Source organism: Capra hircus, chromosome 5, assembly GCF_001704415.2.
Source record: "Capra hircus breed San Clemente chromosome 5, ASM170441v1, whole genome shotgun sequence".
In the NCBI taxonomy this organism is placed as follows: Eukaryota; Metazoa; Chordata; class Mammalia; order Artiodactyla; family Bovidae; genus Capra; species Capra hircus.
Genome location: NC_030812.1, coordinates 102,245,351 through 102,263,521, shown reverse-complemented (window position 1 = coordinate 102,263,521; position 18,171 = coordinate 102,245,351). Strand labels below are relative to the sequence as shown.

Here is an 18,171-nt window from a genome sequence, read left to right as displayed (position 1 = left end):
GTGATTTTGAAGCCCATCTATTTGCCATGAAGTGATGGGACTGGATGCCATGGTCTTAGTTTTCTGAATGTTGAGCTTTAAGCCAACTTTTTCCACTCTCCTCTTTCACTTTCATCAAGAGGCTTTTTAGTTCTTCGCTTTCTACCATAAGGGTGGTGTCATCTGCATATCTGAGGTTATTGATATTTCTCCCGGCAATCTTGATTCCAGCTTGTGCTTCATCCAGTCCAGCATTTCTCATGATGTACTCTGCATATAAGTTAAATAAGCAGGGTGACAATATACAGCCTTGACGTCCTCCTTTTCCTATCTGGAACCAGTCTGTTGTTCCATGTCCAGTTCTAACTGTTGTTTCCTGGCCTGAATACAGATTTCTCAGGAGGCAGGTCAAGTTGTCTGGTAGTCTCATCTCTTTAAGATGAAAAAAAGCATCAGCTCAAGTCCTTATTAAAATTAAAGAGTTGGTCTTTTCAGGTGGAGCAGTGCTTGATGGTGGGGACAGGGTAGTCCAGCAGAGCTGGGAACACCTACAGGAACGTCCACCCCAGGCTGGGCTCACAGAGGCGTCTGCAGTCGCGGGGCCAGCAGGAAGGTGTGAGCGCCCGTTGTGATCTTCCCCAAGGGAGTGCCTGAAAGGATGTGGGGACTGGGGAATGGGCGATACAGCAGGCCTTCAGGACACCTAGAGGTGTTGAGGTGTGTTGAAAAGCACATGTCTTCGCTCTCCTGTATCAGCTGTGGGGTTTGCAAAAGTCCCTTATCTCCCTGAGCTTCAGTTTCCTTCTTGGTAAAGCAGCGGATAACAACTCAACCTTTGCAAAGTTGGTGTGAGGAGGCAGTGAAGTAACATGGGAAGCGCCTGGTTGTCGTTGTTTTTTTTCTCTGATTTAAAACAACAAAAAGAGCTACGACTCCAAAGGCAGCCATGGGTTGTGCTTGGTGAAGCCAAAAGTTTGAGTATTTGAAGGTGGACTACAGGGGCTTTGGAATGTTCCAGAAATGAAATGAATTGAGACTACTCCTTCACAGCACTTCAACAGGGGGTGAGAAGGCGACTGTCCCCTAAGAGAGTACAGAAGAAGCTGCGTCTGCAGGAGATGGTGTTCAGAGCAGAGGTTAATCGGGCTTCCTGGGTGTGGCACAAGTGCCCTGGGAAGATGGAGGGTGAGGAGGAGGGGCTCTGGGAGGCAAGGATTTCTCTGGCTCTGTGGCCTAATTAGGTCTCCCTGCCTCCACCCGCCCACGCCCAAGGCTCAGTCCTGAACCCAGCCCTCTCCCGTCTGGGCTCCACAGTGGGCGCCCAGCCCAGCCCCTCGGGGTCAGTCCTTCTCACCCATCACTCGCCGGATCCAGTCCACGTAGTCGAGCACTTTGGTGTAGAAGCCGTACCCCTCGCCACACCCGACGCCCCAGGACACGATGCCCGTGGCCACCCAGCGCCGGGCGCGATCGTCCCACACCACGAAGGCGCCGCCGCTGTCCCCCTGGCAGACACTCTGCGGCCGCGTCTGGTCCCCGGCGCAGAACATGCCGTTGGTGAATGCCTCGGGCCTCTGCCTCTCCCGGAGCCAGGCCTCGCAGGCCGCCCTCCGGGCCACGGGCAGCCGTGAGTACTTGAGCTTGGTGCTCAGCCAGCCCATCTCCACGCCGAAGCCGCTGACGTAGCCCCACCGGCCGGGCCCGTACAGGGCCTCGCGGTCTGGCAGGCAGACTGGGAGGAGGTGGGGGCCCAGGGGGACGCTGTGCTCCAGCTCCAGGAGTGCGATGTCTCCGTGGAAGTTGTGGGGGTCGTCCCGATGGTAGTCCGGGTGCACGACCACGCGGCGCACGGGGTGGCCGCCCAGCTCCAGCATCTGGTCTGTGTCTGTGTAGCCCAGGAATACCTGGGCGCTCCGGTTCCTCCCAAGCAAGATGCTGTCCTTGGGGTGGATGGTGTGGGCTGCGGTGAGAACCCAGCGGTCGCCCAGCAGGGCCCCGCCGCCCCTGCCATAGATGCTGGTGAGGGCCTGCCAGGGGAAGCTGCCCAGCTCAGCTCTGGAGGCGCCAAGGGACTCCTGGGTCTGCGAGATGGGGACCACCGGCCGTCCACAGACTGAGAGAGAGGAGGGGTAAAGTCAGCGCTGTATCAAGAGACGCTTATTGAAAACCTGCTTCTGCAACCTCCTCTTCCTCCTCAGCCATTTTTAAAGCTGCTTTTTAATTTTCATCTTTATTTATTTACTTATTTGGCTGCACCATGCAGGCATGTAGGATCTTAGTTCCCTGACCAGGGATTGAACCCATGCTCTCTGTAGTCGAAGTGCAGATTCTTAACCAGTTGCACCCCTTTTTTCCTAAGCCACTTTTTTAGACTTCCTGCCACCTTCTTTGAACAGTATCGTGCAGCAAGCACCATTTGTCTGTGGTGTCTCCTGTCTGTTTGTGTGTCATTTCTGTGTTTTTGACATCTCCCCCTCCCGGAGCACGAGGTCAGGCTGCCCCTGGAGCTTTCTGTGGCTCTGGAGTAAAACCTGACAAAGGTACTAAGATTGGGTTAGAAAGGCAATGTTTGACTGAGTTTCAAAAATGGTGGGTCTGAGGGAATTCCCTGGTGGTCCACTGGTTAGGCCTCTGTACTTTCGCTGCCATGGTAATTCCATTCAGTCCCTGTTCATTGAACTAAGAGCCCACAAGCTGAATGAGTCAAAAAATTAAGAACAAAACAAAATAGACGACCAGCCAGCAATGCTAGATTTGAACTGTCCTCTGTTGCTGGTAGGAATGTAAAATGGTTCAACTGCTGTGGAAGACTGTGTGGCAATTCCTCAAAAAGGTAAACACAGAGTTAGTGTGTGAGCCAGCAATGCCACTCCCAGGCCTATATCCAAGAGAACTAAAGGTGTTCTCGCTGTGGAATACCCATAAAAGGCAGAAAAGTGTAAATGACGCAAATGTCCACCCACCGCTGAATGGATCAACAAAGTGATTTGTCTGCACAGTGGAATTCTATTCAGCCATGAGGAGGAAGGGGTACTGACACGTGCTATAGCGTGGGTGAACCTGGAAGGCACCACACTAACTGAGAGAAGCCAGGCACGAAAGCCATTATAGGATTCCCTTGAGATGCCATGTCCAGAACAGGCAAGTCCACAGAGATAGAAAGTGGTTAGTGGTGGCCAGAGGACTGGGAGAAGGTAGAGCTGGAGTCTCTTATGGGGATGATGGAAATGTTCTAGAATAAGTGCTAATGGTTGCACAAATCGTGAACATGCTAAAAATGACTGAATTGTGCACTTTAGTGATTTTTATGTTATATGAACTTTACATTACACACACACACACAAATGCTTTAAAACAATGCTAGGCTTTCAGGCACTATAGCATCAAGGTAGGGAGATATTTGGGGGAAGAGAGCCTGTCTGTGTATCCTTAAAGCAGACCATGTCAATAGAGGGTTTTCTCTTATTTCAGCTCATCTGTTTCTCTTCCTCTTTCATTTTCCATCTGATTAGCTTATTTATGGCTTTTCCTTTCTGGGTTATCCCTTGACCCTCAAGAAGAAGGGGTGAGCTTCTTGCTTCTCCTTTTCTGGGCCTTCTTGGTTCCCCTTTCCTTCCTCACTTTCTGCCTTTCCTTCCCCCTTTCTATTCTAAGGCCGTCTGGCACCCACAAGCCCAAACACAGCTGAGGCCCTTCTGGGAAGCGGCTGTCTTCATGGCACCACGGGTGCCCACTCACCAGGCACACAGCGGGGAGCCTCCTCCCTTTCCTGGGTCTGCTTCCAGGGCACCTGGGCAGTGCAGGTGAGTGTTCCTGAGGAGTGAAACGAGGGAGGCAGAGAATAGGCTCAGAGCAGGGAGGTAGGGCCTGGAAGAGGCGTCAGGTCTCTCTGGGGTGGGAGGGCGTAAGACAGGTAGGAGCTGAATCCTCAGCAGCTGGGGACTCACCTGAGGGCTTGGCCTTGTAATAGGGCTCCCGGCAGCAGCTCTGGATCTCAGTGGGGTTGTCTCCAGGTTTGTGGATGGCCTGGGGGCCCCCAGTGGCCTGGTTGATGGGCTGAGTATAATTCACAGCTATAGGAAAACAGTGGTCATTAGTACGGAGAACAGAATTGCAAACTGGCAACCCAGGGATTGAATCTGGTCTGTGGCTATATTCAGTTTGACCTGCACAGTCTTTTGGAAATTTTTATTTTTTAATTTATTTGGCATTGCATCACAGCTTGGAGGATCTTAGTTCCCCGACCAGGGATTAAACCCAGGTCCTTGACAGTGAAGGCATCAAGTCCTAACCACTGGACCACAGGGAATTCCCAGCACAGTGTTTTCTTTTTTTAAACATTTGAATTATTTGAATTGTTTTTCACCAATCAGATTGTTAATGCTAAAAAAGTTTGAAAATAACTGTGAAATTAAGGAAGGGGAAACAGACATTTTTCATATGTGATTAGTGGGAGTGTAAATTAGTAAAACTTTTGTAGGGAAATTTAGCAATATAAAAATTAAAATTGCACACATTTTTCAATTTTTTATTTCTAGGAATTTATCCTCATGCATGTGCTCAATGACGTATATACGAAGGTATTTAGAGCAGTACTGTTTGTAGGATCTATCAGTGAAAGACTGATTAAATATACTATGATGCATTAATATAGAAATATTGTATGGTCTTTAAAAACAATCAGGCAATACTAATTGCCTAAACCCTGGTGGTGCAGTGGCTCGGACTCAGCACTTTCACTGCCAGGGCCTGAGTTTGATCTCTGGTTAGGGAGCTAAGGTCCCGCAAGCTACAAGGTATGGCATATATATATATTTAATTGAATGAAAAAGGGCAAATTTAAAACATCGTGACTAGTATGCAACACACACACACATACCACAGTATTTGTATTCAAGCAGCCTAGAATTCCTTTGGAAGAATACCCAGGAAACAGAACAGGGTCATTTTTGGGCAAGGGAGCCGGGGACTAAGGGCCAGAGATCAGAGGAAGATTACTTTTATTGAAAATTTTACTCACGAGCATGTCTTATCTTTCAAAAAGCCTGGGTTACCATTTGTAAATCTAGAATTCACTTAAAAATCTGAATTTTCAGCTTCTGTTAAAATATGAGATGATCTGCCAGCACTGGGCCTGCACGGAAACAATGGAGCTGAGCTGGTGCCCCAGGTACCAGGCTACTCAACAGAGGGCAGGCTGGGCAGCAAGGGGCTAAGCCCCAGTGTCCCAAACCTCCAGTCTCAGCTTCCACTGGTCACTTCAAGATACCAGGGAGGGCTTCCCTAGTGTTCCAGTGGTTAAGAATGCTTTACAATGCAGGCAACATGAGTTTGATCCCTGGTTGAGGAAGACCCCACATACCATGGAGGAACTAAGTCCGTGCACCACAACTCTTGAGCCATGTTCCTCAATAAGAGAAGCCACCACAGCAAGAAGCCCGAGCACCGCAACTAGAGAGTAGCCCCCCTCACTGCAGCTAGAGAAAGCTGGCATGCATCAGTGAAGACCCAGCACAGCCAAAAAAGAAAAAAAAGATACCGGGGCCAGGGCTGTGGGCAGGGCCTTCCCTCCCCGCACCCTGGGGGCACCCTCACCCACGGCTTGGTAGAGGGCCAGGAAGCCCTTGTGGAGGCCTGGGGTCTTGTCTTCAGAGGCCCGTGCACTGAAGGTCAGCCGCAAACTATTCCCCAAGGACACAAACTCCCTCTGACCAGGGGGCCTGCCCAGCAGGGAGCCCTGCTGCCCGCAGAACTTGCCGAGATCCATCCCATTGGCTGTGATCTGCAAGGGGAGGGGATAGCCAGGTGTGAGGAGAACCTGACCACCCGTGGTCATAGGATCATGTCAGTGTGGACCCCAGCCCCGCCTTGAAGGTTCTGCATACTGTTGGGGTTTGGAAGCTGTGTCACCTCCTGGAAACTTCCTTAACTCAGTTCCTGTTCCATTTCTGATTCCCAAGTTTCTTCAATCCATGACCAGATACCTAGCTGATTTCTTTAGCCTGCCATAGTTACATCATACAGCCCACCGTATTTCAAGAATTGAAATGGAAACTCAATAACTGGATTGTACCATGCTATGGATGGAAGTTCATAACATTGTACCAGAGGCTGTGATCAAAATCATTCCCAAGAAAAAGAAATGCAAAAAGGCAAAATGGTTGTCTGAAGAGGACTTACAAATAGTTGAGAAAAGAAGTGAAGTGAAAGGCAAAGGAGAAAAGGAAAGATATACCCATCTGAGTGCAGAGTTTCAAAGAATAGCAAGGAGAGATAAGACAGCCTTCCTAAGTGAAGAATGCAAAGAAATAGAGGAAAACAATAGAATGGGAAAGACTAGAGATATCTTCAAGAAAATTAGAGATACCAAGGGGGCTTCCCTGGTGGCTTAGAGGGTAAAGCATCTGCTTGCAATGCAGGAGACCTGGGTTCGATCCCTGGGTCGGGAAGATCCCCTGGAGAAGGAAATGGCACCCCATTCCAGTACTCTTGCCTGGAAAATCCCATGGACGGAGGAGCCTGGTAGGCTACAGTCCATGGGGTCACAAAGAGTCAGACACGACTGAGTGACGACACCTTACCAAGGGAACAGTTCATGGAAAGATGGAGTCGATAAAGGACAGAAATGGTATGGACCTAACAGAGGCAGGAGATATTAAGAAGAGGTGGAAAGAATGCAAAGAAGAAATATACAAAACAGATCTTCATGACCCAGATAACCATGATGGTGTGATCGCTCACCTAGACCAAGACATCCTGGAATGTGAAGTCAAGTGGGCCTTAGAAAGCATCACTACGAACAAAGCTAGTGGAGGTGATGGAATTCCAGTTGAGCTATTTCAAATCCCGTGCTGTGCTCAATATGCTAGCAAATTTGGAAAACTCAGCAGTGGCCACAGGACTGGAAAAGGTCAGTTTTCATTCCAATCCCAAAGAAAGGCAATGCCAAAGAATGCTGAAACTACCGCACAATTGTACTCATCTCACATGCTAGTAAAGTAATGCTCAAAATTCTCCAAGCCAGGCTTTAGCAGTATGTGAACCATTAACTTCCAGATGTTCAAGCTGGTTTTAGAAAAGGCAGAGGAACCAGAGATCAAATTGCCAACATCCGCTGGATCATCGAAAAAGCAAGAGTTCCAGAAAAAAGTCTATTTCTGCTTTACTGACTACGCCAAAGCCTTTGACTGTGTGGATCACAATAAACTGTGGAAAATTCTTAAAGAGATGGGAATACCAGACCACCTGATCTGCCTCTTGAGAAACTTATATGCAGGTCAGGAAGCAACAGTTAGAACTGGACATGGAACAACAGACTGGTTCCAAATAGGGAAAGGAGTACATCAAGGATGTATATTGTCACCCTGCTTATTTAACTTATATGCAGAGTACATCATGAGAAACGCTGGGCTGGAAGAAGCACAAGCTGGAATCAAGATTGCCGGGAGAAATATCAATAACCTCAGATATACAGATGACACCACCCTTATGGCAGAAAGTGAAGAGGAACTAAAAAGCCTCTTGATGAAAGTGAAAGAGGAGAGTGAACAAGTTGGCTTAAAGCTCAACATTCAGAAAATGAAGATCATGGTATCTGGTCCCATCACTTCATGGCAAACAGATGTGGAAACAGTGGCAGACTTTATTTTTTGGGGCTCCAAAAATTGCAGATAGTGATTGCAGCCATGAAATTAAAAGACGCTTACTTCTTGGAAGAAAAGTTATGACCAACCTAGATAGCATATTCAAAAGCAGAGATATTACCTTGCCAACAAAGGTCCGTCTAGTCAACGCTATGGTTTTTCCAGTGGTTGTGTATGGATGTGAGAGTTGGACTGTGAAGAAAGGTGAGCGCCGAAGAATTGATGCTTTTGAACTGTGGTGTTGGAGAAGACACTTGAGAGTCCCTTGGACTGCAAGGAGATCCAACCAGTCCATCATAAAGGAGATCAGTCCTGGGTGTTCATTGGAAGGACTGATGCTAAAGCTGAAACTCCAGTACTCTGGCCACCTGATGGGAAGAGTTGACTCATTGGAAAAGACCCTGATGCTGGGAGGGATTGGGGGCAGGAGGAGAAGGGGATGACAGAGGATGAGATGGCTGGATGGCATCACCAACTTGATGGACATGAGGGAGTTGGTGATGGACAGGGAGGCCTGGTGTGCTGCGATTCATGGGGTCATAAAGAGTTGGACACAACTGAGTGACTAAACTGAACTGAGGCATCAACAGTATGTAAACTGAGAACCTCTAGATGTTCAAGGTAGAGTTAGAAAAGGCAGAGGAACCAGAGATCAAATTGCCAACATCTGTTGGATCATAGAAAAAGTAAGAGAATTCCAGAAAACCATCTACTTCTGCTTTATTGACTACACCAAAGTCTTTGACTCTGTGAATCACAACAAACTGTGGAACATTCTTAAACCAATGGGAATACCAGACCACCTTACCTGCCTCCTGAGAAACCTGTACGGAGGTCAAGAAGGAACAATTAGAACTGGACATAGAACAATGGACTGGTTCCAAACTGGGAAAGGAGTAAGTCAAGGCTGTATATTGTCACCCTGCTTATTTAACTTCTAAGAGTACATCATGTGAAATGCTGGGCTGGATGAAGCACAAGCTGGAATCAAGATTGCCAGGAGAAATATCAATAACCTCAGATATGCAGATGACACCACCCTTATGGCAGAAAGTGAAGAGGAACAAAGAACCTCTTGATGAAGGTGAAAGAGGAGAGTGAAAAATCTGTCTTAAGACTCAACATTCAAAAAACTAAGATCATGGCATCTGGTCCCACCAATTCATGGCAAATAGATGGGGAAACAATGGAAACAGTGACAGATTTTATTTTCTTGGGCTGCAGATGGTGACTGCAGCCGTGAAATTAAAAGATGCTCGCTCCTTGGAAGAAAAGCTATGACCAACCTAGACAGCATATTAAAAAGCTGAGACATTATCTTGCCAACAAAGATCTGTCTAGTCAAAGCTATGATTTTTTCCAGTAGTCATGTATGGATGTGAGAGTTGGACAGTAAAGAAAGGCTGAGCACCGAAGAATTGATGCTTTTGAACTGTGATGTTGGAGAAGACTCTTGAGAGTCCCTTGGACTGAATGGAGATCAAACCAGTCAATCCTAAATGAAATCAAACTGAATATTCATTGGAAGGACTGACGATGAAGCTCCAACACTGGCCACCTGATGTGAAGAACTGACTCATTGGATAAGATGCTGATGCTGGGAAAGATTGAAGGCAGGAGGAGAAGGGGACAATAGAGGATGAGATGGTTAGATGGGATCACTGACTCAATGGACATGAGTTTGAGCAAGCTGAGGGAGTTGGTGATGGTCAGGGAGGCCTGGCATGCTGCAGTCCATGGGGTCGCAGAATCTGACGCGACTGAGCGATTTAACTGAACTGAACATCCAGCTCCTGAGCCCGACAGTGCAGGCACACAACTTACTTGATGATGCACTTTTAATGACTGACGTGTGAGTTCTTGCTTTCGACTCTAGGGATTTGCAGTGTGTGTGTGTCCCTTGGTAAGGCTTCCTGACCTGTGGCCTTCTCTCTCGTTGGTGGGGCCCAGATGGCTGGGTGCACAGGTAAGCATGGGGCCTCAGCTGGGAGACCCGGCCTCCTGGGTAAGCCTCGAGTTTCAGGCCCTGGGCCCCTCCCGTTGCCCTGGGCCTCCAGCAGGGGCCCTCCCCACGTGGAGTCCCTCCAGAACCCCACCCAGCTCACTGTGATGGAGTCCTGCTCACAGTCCGGGGACGGCTCCAGGTCAAAGTCCTGGAACAGGAGCTTCACAGCATAGCCCTCTGGAGCCTTGATGTCCGTGGAGCTCTCCTGGCCTTTGACGTATGGCTCTGGGTACCCAGGGGACGTCAGGTTCTGGGGCAGCCACTGGGCCAGGAGCACCACGGAGCCCTGTGTGGGGAAAGCCTGGAGGACTCCCCAGAGGAGGAACCACCACCTGGGAGTGGGCCAGGGCAGAGGGGGCTGCGTGCCTGTGGCCTGTGGCCTGAGGAGACATGAGGGGGCAGGCGTTGCTAAAACTGAGAGGCCTGGGCACCTCTGTCCACACTCTTACGGCTCCTCCTCTCCCAATTCCTTCAGCCTCCTGGTCAGCCTGTGCTTGGACTGTGGGTTTTCCACCACTGCCCACCTCCCTGGAGAGGCTCATCCAAGCAGGGGCTGCTTTCTGTCTACTTCAGTCAACCCCAGCCCACCCTGGTGTCTGATGAGCCTGGAGGTTACAAGCGAGAGACATTTAAATATGATAGTGTCCTGGCTGGAGCTTGAGCCAGCACACCCCAGGGAAGATTGCTGGAGGCTATATGCGTGTGTGTGTGTGTGTGTGTGTGTGTGAGCGTGCACATGTCCCGGGGTGCCCTTCCCATGTCTCCAAACTTCTCTCAGCCTCTTCGGCCTCCAAACTCCTCAGCCTCTCCAGCCTCCCCAGCCTCCTCAGCCTCTCCAGCCTCCTCAGCCTCTCCAGCCTCCTCAGCCTCTCCAGCCTCCTCAGCCTCCTCAGCCTCTCCAGCCTCCTCAGCCTCTCCAGCCTCCTCAGCCTCTCCAGCCTCTCCAGCCTCCTCAGTCTCTCCAGCCTCCTCAGCCTCTCCAGCCTCCTCAGCCTCTCCAGCCTCCTCAGCCTCCTCAGCCTCTCCAGCCTCCTCAGCCTCTCCAGCCTCCTCAGCCTCTCCAGCCTCTCCAGCCTCCTCAGTCTCTCCAGCCTCCTCAGCCTCTCCAGCCTCCTCAGCCTCTCCAGCCTCTCCAGCCTCCTCAGCCTCTCCAGCCTCCTCAGCCTCTCCAGTCTCCTCAGCCTCTCCAGCCTCCTCACCCTCTCCAGCCTCCTCAGCCTCTCCAGCCTCCTCAGCCTCTCCAGCCTCTCCAGCCTCCTCAGCCTCCTCAGCCTCTCCAGCCTCCTCAGCCTCTCCAGCCTCCTCAGCCTCTCCAGCCTCCTCAGCCTCCTCAGCCTCTCCAGCCTCCTCAGCCTCTCCAGCCTCCTCAGCCTCTCCAGCCTCTCCAGCCTCCTCAGACTCTCCCTCCTCAGCCTGTCCAGCCTCCCCAGCCTCTCCAGCCTCTCCAGCCCCTCCAGGCACACTCACATGTTGCCTGGGCAGCGGGTGGAGTGAGGCTTCCCCAGAGACAGTTCCCGCAGCTCTGAGACCAGGGATCTGGAACCCGACATTTTAGCCCTGAGAGGGCTTGGCCCGAGTCTGGGAACAGGAAGTGGGGCTGGAGAAGGCCCTGTGGGGGAGGAGGGAGAAGTTACTGGAAATGAGTTGAGTAATTCGCCTCAGTTCCCTTTTCTCTAATTCTCTGGGTTGAGCGCCACCTTCTGTCTGATTCAAGAAGAGCTCACCTACCCTAAAGCAGAGGAAAAAGCTCCACAACCGCCCTGGCCAGGAGAGGCCATCAGGGGTGGGTGGGTGCACTCCCTGTTGTCTTTTCCGCACTGTTTAATTTTTACCATCTCCGTGTCTCACACTCGGTAGGATGGCTCCTTCTGAGTTAGCCTTTCGCCTTTAATCAGCAAAACTTTTCCCTCCCTGACCTCCTGCTCATTCTGTAACCAGCCAGCCTCTTGTACACATCGAACTTAATGACCACCGTACCTCCCGCCTCCCCAAACATGGCTGGGGGCCCGCACTGAGGCAGTCCTTGAATCCCGCCCACAGGCCCCTGACGCTGCTTGTCCAGCAGGCTCAGGCTGACGCAGGGCAGGGTCGGCTTCAGGCCAAAGTTTCTGTAGGCAGGTGTTGGGGGTGGGGCGGGTCTGTGGACAAAGGGCTGCCCTGTCTGAATGCCCAGCGCGTGCCATAAAGCTGATTCCTCTCTCTCCTGGTAGGTCACAGCACAGGGATTCCTCCTGTTAATTCAAGTACCTGCAGGCTCCAAAGCTCTTAAAAACTTTGGGGGGAAAAAAAAGTCAAGCAGAGTAATAGAATTTTACCTTTATGCTAGAAAGGAAAAGAGTCCCAAAGGTATCTATCTGGTCTAACAAATAAACCACAGTCTCACAAGTACTTATGCTTTCTGGAAAGGGAAGAGGTTAATTAGTTAATTTACTATTATTTTATGGACCATTTAAAAAGTCTTTATTGAATTTGTTACAATATTGCTTCTGTTTATGACTCAACTAGTAAAGAATCTGCCTGCAATGTAGGAGACCTGGGTTTGATCCCTGAGTTGTGAAGATCCCCTGGAGAAGGGGAAGGCTACCCACTCTGGGATTCTGGCCTGGAGAATTCCGTGGACTGTATAATCCATGGGGTCACAAAGAATTGGACACAACTGAGTGATGTCCACTTTCACTTTTCTGTTTTACGTTTTGGTTTTTTGGCTGCAAAGTATGTGGGATCTTAGCTTCTGGATCACGGGTTGAACGTGCACCCCCTGCATTGGAAGGTGAAGTCTTAACCTCTGAACCGCCAGGGAAGTTCCTGAAGAAGTTAATTTAAATATCGTTTTCAGAGGAATAAGTTATTAATGGCTGAGCAGAGTTGCAGCCTTTTGTTTGTTTGTTTTGGGGCTGTGCTACACAACAGACAGGATCTTAGTTCCCCAACCAAGGCTTGAACCTGTACCCCAGGCAGTGGAAACTTGGCATCCTAACCATTGGATTTCCAGATTATTCCTGATTTGCCGCCTTTTAAAGTTTATAGATGCCATTGTACTGCTCCTATAGCAACCATCTCTGAAGTCTGAATATCTTAAAAAGATTCCTCCATACAAGTTACACTCCCAAAGATGACAGAAATATAACAGAGAACAGGATTACCTATCTTCACTGAATGTTCTCGATTCGCCCCTTTATCAGGATCAACTCTGTGAAGAAGAATCATGTCTGATTTTCTGCAACTCCAGGATAAGAAGGATTATACTCTCATCTTCCTGAGATTTATTTCATGAGCATTTGTGGGCTTGCTTTCTAAAACCAAGTACCAGCATTTCATTATAGAGTATTTAGAGGAGGAAAAAAGGCAGCTTAACATGTTCAAAGGAAAAGAGAAAGTTAAATGGATATCGGACACATTGCGTTTTCCATCTTCAGGTGGGAGAACGGTCCTTTCCCTCCAAGCAGAGTGTGAGGACTTGGCCCAAGCGAGGCCGTGGGACTGTGTCTGGGGAAGGCTCAAGGAACAGGTACAGTGGAAAGTTCCTGGAAATATAGTGATTGTCAGCATGACCTTAAAAAAGTCTCTAGAGTAGATACTACTGCTGTCTGACTCAGGGGTAAATATTGGAGATGGTTTATTTTTATTCTATTTTTTCACCCTGTAGCATGCAAGATTTTAGTTCCCCAACCAAGGATCGAATCCCGGCCTTCCTGGGTTGGAAGCTCAGAGTCTTAACTGCTGGAGCACCAGGGAAGTCCTGAAACCTGCCCTTTTACTGATATATAACTCTTAGGGCCACAAGGAGCACCTGGGAAGCCGGAGACATCCACAGGTGTGAACAACAGTACTGTCCATGACCCACCTGGTGGGAAGAAACCAGCTGAGGCTCCCATGGGGGCTGGGGATCCTCCTCTAGTCTTTCTTTGGGGCATCAGTCCCTGTTCCCTTGGACAGTCTGTGTGGGCTGGGTTGTACTCTGCTCCTAAGCTTGTGCTCCCTGCCTAAGAGCAGGATTTAGTGGAGTACCTTGGTTAGCCCATTGTTCCTGGAGACATTCTGGAGGAGAGGAGGGGGAGGCCCTTGAAAGAAAACCCCACAGCAGGCAGGACGCCAGTTTGCATGGGACTAAAAGCCTTCTTGGGATGTAGGGCTCTCAGTTTTAAAACTGGGGAAATTCTGGATGAACCAGGACAACTGGTCACTCTAAATGGACAGGGGGTAAAGTTCTGGGTGGAGACTGGGTGGGAAAGAGGGCAGGGGACCAAGAGGGTGAAGGGGAGTGACCCCTCCTGCAGCTGGAGTCTGGAGAGGCCCAGGGCCTGGACATAGTCCCCATTTTGGTGAATCTGACCCTTTGCACAGGAGAACCTGATCAGGGCCCACCTGGATGGTGCAGCGGTAGTGTGTGTTGGGGTCAGGGGAGAAAGCCACCAGGGACTGGGGACTGAGAAGGAGCCTCAGCTGGTGACTGCAGGCCCTTGTGGAACTAGGGGGGCTAGTGAGGCAGGCCCGTGTGGGCTGTTGGGGGTCAGCAGTTCCCCAATCCTGCTTTCAGGATAACCTCCCCTCTTTGGGGCCTCCTCTCCAGCTGGCAGGGAGATAGAAGCAGCTGTTGCTCTGCAGTTTGTAAGCTGGGCAGAAGAAGCAGAAGTAGCTGCCCCATCGATTATGGCAGAGATTTAGGCATGGAGGGTCCTCAGGGCTGGGAGTGGGGAGGTAGGGGAGCCTTGGGAAAGGGAGCAGGTCTTAGGGAGAGCAAGCATGCCTTTCTTAATTTCTGCACCACCGGGTGCTTTTGCTCACCTCGACCTGCATGTGGGCACAGGCCGTGTGAGGATAAGAGGTGGGGGCCATAGCATTGAGCCTGACCCACCTTCCTGAGCTCCAAGCTCAAGTGCATCATTCTCTCACTGTGTGATTCTTGGCTTATAATCCGGCTGTAAGCTACTTGAGTGTCTCAGATATTTCTTCATCATTCCCCTCAACAATGGCTGCTTGGGGGCAGGCTCCAGGCAAACCAGCTAGGACTAAAAGAAGATGACTTAAATTTGGGCTACTGCTCATCTCAAGACAGTCTACAGGTTGAGTGAACCAAGTTAACTGCCTACTTGAAAAAGAAATCAATAATTTTTGGAGAAACATCACTGAACCCACAGACTTTATAATGTCCAGGATATAATCCACAATCACTCCAAATAAGAAGAAACAGGAAAACACAAACCACACTCTAGAGAAAGACAACAGACCAGCCCCTGAGATGACCCAGATGGTGGAGTCAGAGCCCAAGGACTTCAGCACACAGAGATGCAAAGCTACAGTCCATTGGGTAGCAAGCTATGCTCCTTTGAAAGAAAAAGACAAGCGGGGAACACAAGCGGGGAAACAGAAACTTAAAATATAGAGCCACAGAGAGGCAGGATATGAAATTTAAAAAAAATCGCCGGCTTAATAGAAGGATGGAGATGGTAGAAGAGTCAGTGACCTTGAAGATAGATAAATAGAAATTAATCGATCTGAAGGACAGAGAGGGAAAAAACTTTTAAAATGAGCAGAAACTCAGGGGGATGATATTAAAAAAACTCTCTAAGATATGTATTCTTGGAGTCCCAGAAGGAGAGGAGAGAGAGAGAGTGAGGCAGCAAAAATATTCAAAGAAATAATGGCTGGAACTTCCCAGCTTTTGTGAAAGGCATATATCTTCAGGTTCAAGAAACTTCATAAACTCCAAGCAGAATTGGAAATAAACAAAAAGGCACATCAGAGTCAAACTGCTAAAAACCAAAGATAAGAAGGGAATCTTGAAAGAGGCTGGATAGAGATAAAGGACATACTGAAAACAGAGAACAACATTCTCAATGTCACTGCTTTCTCATCAAAAACCATATAGAAGCAAGCAGTATTGCAGCATCTTCAGAACACCAAAAGAAAAAAAGTCCTCAGCTCCGAGTTACTTTGCCAGTGAAAATGTTCTTCAAGATTGAAGATGAAATGAAAGCATTTTCAGATAAAAGAAAACTTCAAGACTTTGTCGTGAGCAGAGCTGCTGTAGGAGAGATGCTCCTAGGGTTTGTAGGGTTATGGGCAGGAATCAAGGTGAATGAGCTACTGGAGGACAGATCAGGAGAGACGGTACCCTGATGGCTCAGAGGGTAAAGAATCGGCCTGCAACTCGGGAGACCTGGGTTTGATCCCTGGGTTGGGAGGATCCCTTGGAGGAGGGCATGGCAACTCACTTCAGTATTCTTGCCCAGAGAATTCCATGGACAGAGGAGCCTGGCGGGCTACAGTCCATGGGGTTGCAAAGAGTCGGACACAACTGAAGCAAGTTGGTGCATAGTTGATTTATAGTGTTGGGCCAATCTCTGAAGAAATTAAGAAAGGCTATTGACAAGGAATGCTAATGCTGCAAAAACAAACTAGAAACTATAAGGAGGAGTAAAGAAAGATTAGAAAATACATTTGCCAAGGACCAACTTCAGGCCACATAGATCCTTTCAGTCCTGGGAGCTTATGCGGTGTGCTCAGCTGCTTCAGTCATGTCCTACTCTTTGCGACCCCATGGACTGTAGTCTGCCAGGCTCTTCTAGAAGCTGAGTTAAAGGCCCTGAATAGCAGAATGAATAATGCAGAAGAAAGACGAAATGATCTCAGTACTTTTCAAGGGTACAGAGTTTGAGAAAAGTTGCCTAGAGCAACCACTAAAAGTAAATTTAAAAATAAGATTAAAAAAAAAAAAGGCAAAGAGGTAGAGCTGAGGCCAATCTATGGATTGAAATGAAATTCTGAACTCTAACTCCATGTAATTTGGGAGGACTTGCTTCTAGTAGGGTGACCTATTAGAAATCATCCTGGTTTGTCTGGGACACGGGGCTTTCAGTCCCAAAACAGATTTAGTCCCAGGAAGACTGGTAACTTCTTGTCTTTGAATCATCTATTCTGTCTCCCTTCCTTTAGTCAAATGTGAGCCCCTAAAGAGTAGAAGTACATTTGCTCTGTGGAGGCCCTTACCCTCAGCAGGAGAACTGAATAAAGAAAATAAACAATGAAACTCTAAGGACACTATGTCTACAAAAATAGAAAACACAGAAACAGTCTAAAATAAATACCCTCTAATATACAGGAACAGTATATTAGAGAATAGGGCTATGGATGGTTTAAAAAAATGTTACTCTGTTTAGTGAAATTCTTGTAATGTTACTAAATGACTTTGATAATTACAAAAGGGCTTGGTAATTATGGAAGGACTGATGCTGAAGCTGAAGCTCCAACACTTTGGCCACCTGATGCGAAGAGCTGACTCACTGGAAAAGACCCTGATGCTGGGAAAGATTGAGGGCAGGAGAAGAAGGGAGTGACAGAAGATGAGATGGTTGGATGGCATCACTGACTCAATGGACATGAGTTTGAGCAAGCTGCGGGAGTTGGCGATAGACAGGGAAGCCTGGAGTGTGGTAGTCCATGGGGTTGCAAAGATTCCAACACGACTGAATGACTAGACAACAAAAATGATCATTGTGACCAGCCAGCCCTTTCTAAGCCAGATGAGATTAGAAGAATGAGGCTGTGGATCCTGAAGACAATGATAGACCTTGGCTCTGGGGGCATCTTGAATCCGTGGGATTAATGGAGAAGAACTTTTGGTCCTTGGCTACCAGCTCGGGCCACACAGATCCTTTCAGTCCTGGGAGCTTATGCGGTGTGCTCAGCTGCTTCAGTCGTGTCCTACTCTTTGCAACCCCCTGGACTGTAGTCTGCCAGGCTCTTCTAGGTTTCTCCAGGCAAGAACCCTGGAGGGGATTGCCATGCCCTCCTCCAGGAGTTCTTCCAGACCCAGGGGTAGAACGTGGGTTTCCTACATTGCAGGCAGATTCTTTATTGCTGAGACCACCAGGGAAGCTCCTGGGAGTTTATATCTCAAGGCAAATCCGTATCCTGCTGTCTTTACTCTGCCCTTATCTCCAGTTCTCACTTACACCTTCTGAGCCAACTTCTGGGTCTACTGAGTTGTGTTTCTCATTAACTGAGGAAGGCAGGGGGCTGAGGTAGGGAGGGGGGCAGTCTTTGAAGCTGTGGTGGGGGATGGAGACAGAGCAGGGGAGAAAACAGCCACCGGGGCACTAAGTACAGAGACTCATTTTCAGTTTGGAGTTTTATTTTTGCTTTTATTTTTTTTAAGTAAATAAATAAATTTACTCCTTTTTGGCTGTGCTGGTTCTTTGTAACAGTGCCCGGACTTCTCCTTGCAGTAGCTTCTCTTGTTGCCGAGCATGGGCTCTCGAGCTCAGGCTCAGTAGTTGTGGCGCAGGGGCCTAATTGCTCCGAGGCGTGTGGGATCTTCCTGGATCAGGGATCGAACCGGTGTCTGCTGCATTGGCAGGTGGATTCCTAACCACTAGACCACCAGGGAAGTCCTTTGGTTTTATTCTGGCAATTCCCATTGGTGCTGCCACCTGCTGTCCTGTGTGGGGAAGGGCCCATCGGGGCAGGGATGGCAGGGTGGCAGGTGGAGGTGGGGTGCTGGGTTTTCCAGATCAGGAAGGTTTTTCTGCAGCCTTCATTAGA

At 49.0% G+C, this 18,171-nt stretch overlaps 1 protein-coding gene across 1 annotated transcript; it reads right to left on the bottom strand.

The window, feature by feature from the left end:
* Nucleotides 869–11,198, bottom strand: LOC102186466 (complement C1r subcomponent-like protein). Its single transcript, XM_018048540.1, has 6 exons — nt 11,095–11,198; nt 9,728–10,007; nt 5,575–5,761; nt 3,927–4,052; nt 3,718–3,792; nt 869–2,092 (listed from the first exon to the last, which is right to left on the bottom strand). The coding sequence occupies exons 1-6, from the start codon at nt 11,175–11,177 to the stop codon at nt 1,320–1,322; spliced, it is 1,524 nt and encodes a 507-aa protein (XP_017904029.1). The 5' UTR covers nt 11,178–11,198; the 3' UTR covers nt 869–1,319.

What these genes read in the sequence shown, in the direction of transcription:
- LOC102186466 (XM_018048540.1), bottom strand. Translation starts at nt 11,177, where the DNA reads ATGTCGGGTTCCAGATCCCTGGTCTCAGAGCTGCGGGAACTGTCTCTG. An exon ending in GGCCCTCTACCAAGCCGTGG is followed by an intron (nt 4,053 to 5,574) that starts GTGAGGGTGCCC and finishes GTTTTCCTATAG; the next exon opens with CTGTGAATTATACTCAGCCC. An exon ending in GGCTCCCCGCTGTGTGCCTG is followed by an intron (nt 2,093 to 3,717) that starts GTGAGTGGGCAC and finishes CCTCTCTCTCAG; the next exon opens with TCTGTGGACGGCCGGTGGTC.